Source organism: Pithys albifrons, chromosome 6, assembly GCF_047495875.1.
Source record: "Pithys albifrons albifrons isolate INPA30051 chromosome 6, PitAlb_v1, whole genome shotgun sequence".
Lineage (NCBI taxonomy): Eukaryota > Metazoa > Chordata > Aves > Passeriformes > Thamnophilidae > Pithys > Pithys albifrons.
In genome coordinates this window covers 11,482,932-11,492,690 of record NC_092463.1, presented here as the reverse complement: position 1 = coordinate 11,492,690, position 9,759 = coordinate 11,482,932, and the positions used below count along the sequence as shown (strand labels likewise).

Sequence of the window (9,759 nt, the reverse complement as noted above, 5' to 3'; positions counted from 1 at the left end):
TGTTCCTAAGTGATTGTATTCTCCTTGAGCTACAGCAGAATTGCTTTTTAGGCACTAGAAATTTGGGCTAAGAATAGAACTCTATTAGCTGCCAGAAACAACCTCATTCAACTCGGCAACATGTAGAAAAAACATTCGCAATTCATGTGTGTCTGTTCTGCTACTGCAGCAAACTGATGTATTTCTCTTACCAAGCTTATGAGGTGGTTTCAGTTTGGAGCCAGTTAAGTGACCCTGCTTTTCCTAACAATACAGAGGGACACACCCTGAGACCAAACCCACCTGACATCAGTAACTAATCCAAGGAAAAACTCACTGAGCCCCATGACAAGGAGCAAACAGTGCAGGATATGGCCTGGTCTGAAGGAGGTCTTGGTTTTACTCAATAGATGCTTTCATTAAACATCTCTAAGAGAAGGAAGTTAAAATTAATTAAAAGGGACAAGACCATTTTATATGATGGTGGAATGCTGAGTGGTACTAAACCTTCCCAGTGCGGTAGTTCAGGCTTGGATCACTCTTCAAGGGATGTACCTAACATCACCAGACCCAAAACCAAAGCAGAATTTACACTAATGTTTGCAACAGCATTTCAGAACCACATACCAAACTCTGTGGATCCTTTTGGGTCCTGCCTTTTTTGCTTTCCTTTCCTCTTCTCCACTTAGAAAGCATGTACAAAAGCACTTGTCCTGTAAAACCATGCAAAAAAGCCCCCATGAAACATCAGGAAGTGCCAAATTTCTATGGCAAAAGGGACCATGTAGGTGTTTTAGACTGTTAAGGCTTGGAAAGAAGCAACATTGTTTGCTGTCTGTGTGCAATGAATTCCTCCACACCATCAAGCAGTGCTCACCTCCTTCTGAATACAGGTGACTTAGCCTCCTACCTGGAGCCTCTCTATTGTTCTTAAAATGGATAAAGCAGAAAAAAAGAATATAATCTGAGACAAAATAATAAATACAAACAGAGAAAAATATTTTAATAAGTTTTACAAAAATTCAACTTACTTGGCAAGCCTTGCAATTTGCCATTTCAGTTTCATGTAAGCATCTTTAGAAGCCAGCCCTGTAACCCTTGAAATCCTAGCACTGTCTGTGTCCTGTTTCCAGCAGCATGGCTTCAAGCAGCAGTGTGCTGCTGTTCTCAATGTAAGGCTGGTATAGCCACGATGATAAATACACCATCATCAGATCCTGGTCAGCACAATGAGCAATGCTTTGCGCAATTGTTTGCTTGAGCTGTAGTTCCTTCTTGTACATTTCCGAGAGCTTCAGTGAAACCTCATCTAAAATGGATTAAAAAACCAAGCACATTGGCCACAATACATCAGCAATGCTAAACAAGTTAAATTACACCTGTAATATGTGGATTGTTAAAAAAATGCCTGCCTTACATAAGCTATTGCCCAAATGCAGACACCTTGGTTTTTAGAGCATTAATCATGTTTTTATACTAGAATATCAAATGCTAAACAATTTCCTTGGCTTTGGGATATATTTTACACACTTCTGATTTCAACATGAGTCCCCATTTAATTCTAGAATAAGCACTGGCATTGGTTCTCAGGACCCACCATAACATTATCAATTGTAATTGATAATTACCAATTATAGCCATTCCTCAAATAACTGAAATTTAATTTTAAAATTTGGTAATACTATCCTGCAATACAAGCTTCACATTTTAGAGTCCCTATTGATTTTATCTGATCTAAAGAATGCCCTCAACTTGCTGTCAGGCACTTCAGCAATGCATGATCATCAGTGAGTGATACCAGTGATGAAAAACAAAAACCAAAACACCCAACAGACCACAACTGAACTGTGTAATGTAAAAAGTAATACTGTTACTAGCTATGTTAGTAATACTGGTAGGGGGGGTTAAAATGCATCTGTATAATCTGCACTTCTTTGACTTCCTAAAAAATAATCACATAAATTATTTTTAAAGAGAGACTGATCCTGTGTTTCTAACTTAGCCTGAACTTCTGGCTTCAGAAGGATTTAGTTTCTCATGGAGTAGACAGTATCATTAAATGATTCAGTCACAATGGCTGTTTTGATAGCAGTTGTCTGTGTCATTCTTATCCTTTTAAGCTGGCAGAAACTTAATACATAAGACTGTGGTAGTGAAGTAAGAAGCAGGGCTTCACATGACTCACTTCCCAGAGAAGGCAGTTGGGTTTGCTTGCAGTCAGGCTTCTCTTGAATTCAGAGAGTTTTAAAACTGGGATAATACCAGTTGGGAGGCAGAACCTTTTGCCAACAAGTGAATGCTAAAAGAATTAACAGTAGACAGTAACATTTCTTTACTTGTCTTGACTGACACCGAGATCAGAGGTGTTTTCCTTTGGCTGCCTGCAGAATTAGCTGTGGTACAGCTTGCTCTTTGCATTCGAGGATTTAATTCCATGTCAAGCAGTTAAGCCTACAGCTTAACACCAGCAAGCTGCACATAAGTCTCTCTCTACAGAGGCCAGGGCTGTTGCAGCTTGGACACTGCAAGCTGCTGACAAGCCCAATTCTGTGCTGTAATTGTTTGCAAGTGAGACAATGCTTGGCACCTCACACAAGCAGGGATCAGCAGTAACCCTGAGCCAAGTGGTGCATTCATGTGTTTATTGATTAGTTAACTGAAAAGGAGACACACTCTCTCTCAGGCAAGACATCCAGATAAAAGGGTTTACTTTTCAGTCTTGAATTAGATGACATCAACGACACAATGTAATTAGCTGAGATAATCAATATTTTACTTACAGAAGTATGGTGTGGGCCATGTATGAAAGAGGGGTGCTGTGCAATTCCCAGTTCCATGGTGGAATGTTTCCAAGTCACAGATTGCTTTAGTAGTCGAAGTAAGCTTTTCCATTTTCAGTTGTATTTTTGTCTGAAAATGATGAATGTGTAACCTCAATGAACATCTCAGGAACATTAGGCTACTATAACCTCAAGGTTGTTTTCAAAACACTATTTATGAAGTCTATTTAGTCTTAGCCTTTCTAACTCACATTTTTTTAACTCCAGACAGAAATGACAGCTGGAATCTATATATTTAATATGAGATATCCTGAAATTTTGAATGCTGCGGATAAGACTCTGATTTTGCACATTCTTTTGTTTCCCTCATGTAAAAATACACTAAAGCCCTCTGTCATTTTTTCACCTCTCTCTAGGTTTTTCCTATAGCAGTTTAGTACTGGGGAAAAACATCAGACAAGTGTAGCACAAGCCCTGTGTACATGTTTTCTTACATTACCATGTCAAAATGACTTAAATTTGTTTTCAAAAGATCAGCAGCAGGTGAGAAAGGCAGCTCAAGCTACTACTGACAATATATCTAGGCTGATCTAACAGCTTGCTTCAAAAAACAGGTCATTCCATCCACTTGCTTCATGTTCACCTGACTGTGCATTGCTGATGGGGATGAATATTTACCACAAAATGGAGCTTGCAGGCAGTAGCTTTCAGTCAAGCAGATAAAATACAGATATTTCTACAGACTTGTAAGCTGGTATAAACTCACAAGGAATGAAAAATAAAATAGGTCATAGCAGTTATGTTTAGTATCCAATCTAACACTGCTTAGACTTGTATTACTCAGGAATAATAAAAAATTGCATCAACACACTTGGTAGTCTGAATACAAAACTACATCAAGGGGAAAAAAACCATGATAAACCATACAAATTACTGTTACTTTTTTCCACAGAACAAAATTTGAGGGAAATCCACCTTGTTTCATGCTTTTTCTAAATACTGGAGGACTGGTATCCTGCCTATGTAAAAAAGTAGATAATTTTTTTAATGTGCATCCACTTTGGCAAAAGGGTGTAAAAGTTATTTTTAAGATAAATTGTAAATTACAGTTTCAGGCAGAAAAATACTGTTTGCTTCCTATCAAACTGACAGGTGACATTAATTCCTAGCAATGTATCCTGAAAAAAAGAGTTCCATAGTAATTATCTTACTCTGCTCTCTAGAGAAGGGGATTTGCACAGCAAATGGAGGTGGGCAGACTAAAAATATAACTACATTATGTCTGATCAAAGACAGCTGCAAGGATACCATGGCAGGTAAAGCACTGCTTTATGCTTTGTTGTTTCTTTTGTCCTAAACAGAGGGAATATCCAGGATAGGAAAACAGAAAACAGGTGCAGTTTTAGAATGCATTCTTTGTACAACTTTTTTCCAGATCCCTGTTTTATAAAGGGAGGAGTAGAATTATAAGCAGAAGGCAGATGTAAAACCAGCTTTCAAATTTACAAATGAAGGAAATAAATGATGCATGGTGGATTTACAATCATCTAGGTTTGAAGCCAAAGAACTATGAATGAAAATCCCAGTTTTCTGTCTACAATACTTGAGAACATTTCCTTATGTCATACCTGAGCACACTTGGAATTGATTCACATTAATTAACATTGGAAAATGAGCATTACCATCTGCTTTAAGGTCTCAAGTAATTCTGCACAGCAGTTGTCCAGTTCTTCATTGTATCTTGGGGTTGGGTTTTCAGGTTCTGTGACACTGTTGTCACATGCTATCTCCAGTTTCCTGTCTTGAAATCTGAAATAGCAACATAAGGCAGAGTACGCAATTACATATAGTTTTACTTGAGCTGTGCAATTTAAAATCCATGTGGTCTGATCCTACAAAATCTCTCGCAGACTGTTCACGAGAATTCCTACATAAAAATAGCACAGAGAGCAAGTGGGAATGACACCATAACCTTCTGAGAAACATAGAACTACTCTACCTTAGAGCATATGCTTGAAAAAGGTGTCCTTGCAGCTGTTAAGATAACACTTTTTCCCTCTTTACTCTGCCTGTGTGGAAGTTGTTCTCTCACAAAGGACAAGGCATGCCCAGGCTTCAGCTGCTCTGGGTGACAACCTGGAGCCACCACAAACTCCTGAACGTGCACACTTTAGGCCAAGCCATTAATCTGTGAACCCAGAGCAGCCAATGCACAGACACCTCTCCTGCCTGGCAGACCTTCTCATACAGGCTCTAAACTTAGTCAGGGGAGACAGAGCTGCGAGAGAGCAAAAGCAGCATCTGGCACCATTACAGCAAAATACTCCTCAGCTTGTACCTGTCAGAACCCTGTCAGGCAAACCCTCTTCAGCTGTCAGGACTCTGGAGAAGCTTCTTAAAACCCTGTTAATTACCATTTTTTTCTTTACAGCATGAAAATAACAGCTCTACCAAAGTGGGTTTTTTTTCAGTTTTTCAGTGAGTTTTTGTTTTGTTGGGTTTTAGGTGTTTGGGTTTTTGTATGGTGGTGTGGTTTTTGTGTTTGTTGGGGTTTTTTTAAATCATCACATAAAAACTTTTTTGTCTGTACAAGTCACTGATTCTTAAAATCTGCTGAACTTTTGATTTGTGTGAAACTTGGTGCTACTGGCCTCAGTGTAAAATATGTAAGAGTGTAAGAGAACTTATATGGGCTGAGATTTATAGAATTAAACTTTGCACATTATGTAAGTATTTTAAATATCTGTTATGCTTGACTATGTAAAATAAATGTTTTCCATTCCTTGTAAATATCATTACTTTATGAGATTATCTTAATCTTTATTAGACATTTATTATTTGAATGTAAATAGTTTATATAACCAAAAAGTGCAGCTGCTGAGTTTGATCTAAGAGCTGGCTTATCCACTGTGACATGTTTTCTCCCGTGTGTCCAAAAAGAGCTTTCTAGTGATGAAACCAGATTAATCTCTCAATAAAGGCAATATTTATGCTGTCTTTACTTGTATTAGCATACTTACTGCTCACTGATCTTCATGTTGACTATTTTGTTTGCTGTAGTAAATCCATTATCATTCAGTCTCTCCCATTTCATCATTAAATTATGCCAGTCTGCTGCATTATCTTTAATTTTTCTTGCACTGACAGATAAAACAGGCCTTCTCGGAGTACTATCAGCAGGACTTTTTGCTGTATGAGAAAATAAAGATATTGAAGCCATTTAAAGCATACAGAAATAAATCAGTGTCCATCAGCAGTTTGTGTGAATGATTTCCTTGCTTTACTGGTGAATACTCATTAAAGTAAAATGGAATTTACATTAAATGTCTCTGGGCATGAAATCTAATTCTGCATCTATCAGCTTTATTACTATTTACAAGAAAACTGGGTTATCAAAAGAACACAAGCACATTCTGAGATGTGATATGGCAGCATGGACAGCTTTGCAGTGCTGACTAATCCAGCAGTCTTCTGACAGCCAAATGCTAATGCAGCATATGAAATCACAGCCTGCATGCACACCGTGCTCACACAACGAAGGTCTGAATTAATTCACAGCAAGATGTAGCTGGAGGTCTGGGGGAAGGTCCTGCTGCAGTCGGTGGGTGCTCTCCTGCCCAGCACAAAGCCCACAGCTCACAATGTCTCTCTCCCTGGAGGCCCAGAGAGCAGCAGGAACTGTTGCACATCCCTTTGGAGCACCTGAAGCAGCCCCACCTTCCCACCTCAGGCTCTGCCCCAGCAGCCAAAACAGGGCTCCAAGCCAAGCAATGACAGCCTGGCTGCATGTTTGCTGGCCTTAACTTTTATTCACAGAGATAGGTGGCCATAGAATTACAGAATGAACTATGTTGGAAGAGACCTCTGAGATCATCAACTCCAACTCTTGATCCAACTCCACTATAATTACCAGATCATGGCACTGAGTGCTATATCCAATCTCAGCTTAAAAACCTCCAGGGATGGTGAATCCACCACCTCTCTGGGCAGCCCATTCCAAAGCCTGATTACTCTCTCTGTTAAGAACTTCTTTCTGATATCCAACCTAAACTTCCCCTGGCAGAGCTCAAGCCCGTACCCTCTTGTCCTACTGCCTGTTTGCCCGTGTCACAGACGCAAAGGCCTCACAGAACCACAGAATGGGTCAGGCAGGAAGGGACCGCAGTGGGTCATCTGGTCCCACCTCCCTGTTCGGGCAAGGTTATCCCAGAGCACACGGCACGGGATTGCATCCAGACAGTTCCTGGGTATCTCCAGTGATGGAGACTCCACACCCTCTCTGGTCAGTCTGTCCCAGTGCGCGGTCACTGCACAGTAAAGAAGTTCTTCCTCATGTTCAGGTGTTCCTGTGCACCACCTTCTGCCCGTTGCCTCTTGTCCTATTGCTCGGCATCACCGAGCAGAGCCGGCTCCACCCCCTTCAGATATTTATACACTCTGATGAGGTAACACACATGGTGCGACACGGGTGTCCCCCGCTCCCCCCGCGGCACTTCCGAGGAGATGGGCACCGCCCACACCCGGTGTGACAGCGACAGTGACAGTGACAGTGACAGCTCGGCGGGGCACCCCGGGCACGTCAAACCTCGCCAGGGCACCGAGGGGGCCGTGGCCCAGGCCCCGCTAACTTGGCCCCGCTAACTCGGCCCCTCGCCGCCGGCCCCACCGCACTCACCCGCCATGGCGGCCCCACGGAAATTCGCTCACGTCCGGTCCCGCCCCGCCCGGCCCGGCCCGGCCCGGCCCGCCCCCTCCGCGCCTCGGGGCCCGGCGCTGCTGCCGCCGCCGCCGCCGCTCCGTGCCGTGCTGTGCCGTGCCGCCCCGCGCTGCGCAGCGGTGAGTGCAGCTCCGTCACTGCCGGGCCGGGCCGGCACTGCCCGCGGGTGCCCGGCTCTCGCTCCCGCCCCAGCGTGGCCTGTCGCGGCCGCCTGTTGCGGGCGGGTGTCCCGGCCGAGGCTTCCCGAGGGTGAGGATGCTCGGGGCGGGGAGCGAGGCGGCTGTTCCCGCTGCTGGAGGTGAAAAGGGAGCTCTGGGTCTGGGCGGTATATCCGGCATAAGCCGCAGGAAAGGGGCGGGGGCCCCGCGGGTGTCCGGCCCGACCCCCGGCCGTTCCCTCCGGCCCCGCAGCAGCTCCCGCCCCGCGAGTGTCCGGCCCGACCCCCGGCCGTGCCCTGCCCGGGCAGCAGCTCCCGCCCCGCGAGTGTCCGGCCCGACCCCCGGCCGTGCCCTCCGGCCCCGCGGATGTCCGGCCGGACCCCCGGCCGTGCCCTGCCCGGGCAGCAGCAGCTCCGGCCCCGCGGGTGCGACACGGCACCTGCTGGGAAGGGAGAGGTGGGAACATCTGCCAGAATATAGTGTTTGGTTGGAGGGAGGGAGGTTTAAACAAGGTGTAGGAGTTGCTTCAAACTGGGAGGCGGCAGGTGTGTATTAGGTATGTGTGTGATATTAGCAGGATAGGTATTAGATGTATGTATGGTATTAGGAACAAATTCTCTACTGCGAGGGTGGAACAGGTTGCCCAGAGAAGCTGTGAATGCGCCATTAAGGCCAGATTGGATGGGGCTCTGAGCAACCCCCGCTAGAGGAAGGTGTCCCTGCCCATGGCAGGGGGTGGACCGGGATGATTTTTTCAGGTCTCTTCCAACCCAAACCATTCTAGGATTCTCTGAAGGAGTCCTAGGGAAGCTGCCTGTCACAAGACCATCAGCATAAGTACAGCCAGATTTCCCCTGCTCTTCTTGGGATGTGCAGTGACCTCAGGTTCTCCTTTTTCTATGCTTTCCATCACTTTCATCTAGATTTGTTTGTTGGATTTACTGTTAATTTTTTATTATTTCAAAGAGAAAATAAAGCTTCATTTGAACCAAAACTGCAACCTTTAATGAGTTGTGTAAAGTGAAGTGTGTGTTAATCAGGTAACCGTGACCTCTGTGCTGGCTGGTCATTTTCCTGACCATGGGACACCTGAAATAGAGCTCCTTCAGCGGGGTGTGTGTCTGTGCTCTCCCCTCTGCTTGGCACCAGTTTGCTGTGAAAAGCGCTGGTGATGTGGTAACCTGCTTGGGGGTAAAAGTGTGAGAAGTATTAGGAAAGAAAACCGCTTTCCTTTTTATTTGGCAGCATCTAGCTGAGAACAGAGACTGTTTTGTTTAGCTGTGGTCATATATATGAATTTGTCTGATCTGAAGAACTTAAATGATTTTATGCCAAAGATTAAAAAAACCCAAATGGAGCTGTTGTCCCTCTTGTACAAACAGGACACACGGGCTCAGAGAAGTGCAATGACAGCTTTAGCTTCCTGCAGTCCATCTGTGGCATACGCTGGCACTGAACCTTTAACCACTGCCTGTCTGCTGAACCAGGGGATTATCTCTTGCTTTGGTTGCTCTCCGAGACCAGAGGAAATAAAAATTAAAAAAAAGAAGTCTGCTTTTCAAAACATGGCCTTGAATGCAGTATTTAAAAGCTTATTGTGAAGTTTGTGAGATGCGGAGGACGGACTGTCTGCCTGGGGATTGTTTTTGATGTGGTGTTTTTCTCCACTTTATCTCTGCTGCAGGACAGCTGCTTAGCACAAGCTGATTTGCCCTGTTATGTGCTTCAGAATAACTGTGGCTGACACACAGGGACCGTACACATCCAGTTCCAAAGTCTACGTGAGAAAATAGATTGTATCTACTGTTTGCCTTCGATTAATGAGGTAGGAGAACAGATAACAATTAATCCTAAAGCTATTAATAAAGAAGAAGAACCTACATGTGATATACAACTGTCATTAGAGGAGTATTGAAGACTTCAGAATCAAAAGCAGAGAATTGTGGCATTTTTGCAGATACTTGAATGTATAGGCCATATGGGAAGTTTTCTAGTCCCTTATACATTTGTTTTGTGTAGATAAAATTAATTAATTAATAGTGGGTTTAGTAAAGTTATGGTTTTGAGCTTTCACTTATGTGTTTTACACAAGCAGTGCAAATAGTTAGTCAGTAAACCACTCAAG

The 9,759-nt window shown here is 43.8% G+C and overlaps 2 protein-coding genes across 7 annotated transcripts in view; one reads left to right on the top strand and one right to left on the bottom strand.

Moving 5' to 3' along the window:
• Positions 1 to 676: 676 nt before the first annotated feature.
• CINP (cyclin dependent kinase 2 interacting protein) lies at positions 677 to 7,472 on the bottom strand. 2 transcript variants are annotated; one of them, XR_011698155.1, is made up of 6 exons: positions 7,435 to 7,472; positions 5,780 to 5,948; positions 4,442 to 4,568; positions 2,760 to 2,889; positions 1,011 to 1,288; positions 677 to 692 (listed from the first exon to the last, which is right to left on the bottom strand). XR_011698155.1 is itself a non-coding variant. In XM_071559387.1 (5 exons), exons 1-5 carry the CDS (start codon positions 7,439 to 7,441, stop codon positions 1,086 to 1,088), a joined length of 636 nt encoding a protein of 211 aa, XP_071415488.1. In that variant the 5' UTR covers positions 7,442 to 7,472; the 3' UTR covers positions 955 to 1,085. The 2 variants fall into 2 exon arrangements, 1 of the variants encoding a protein (XP_071415488.1); XM_071559387.1 differs by lacking the exon at positions 677 to 692 and having other exon boundaries at positions 955 to 1,288.
• Positions 7,473 to 7,510: 38 nt separating this feature from the next.
• The window catches only part of TECPR2 (tectonin beta-propeller repeat containing 2), a 106,509-nt gene continuing 104,260 nt past the window's right edge, over positions 7,511 to 9,759 (top strand). For 4 of the 5 annotated variants that reach the window (XR_011697987.1, XR_011697986.1, XM_071557480.1 and 1 more), the window contains exons 1-2: positions 7,511 to 7,595; positions 9,319 to 9,459. The gene's annotated coding sequence lies outside the window, so the exon portion shown is untranslated. Of the gene's footprint in view, positions 7,726 to 9,318; positions 9,460 to 9,759 lie in introns of all 5 variants that reach the window. The other variant, XM_071557482.1, reaches the window with a different exon arrangement.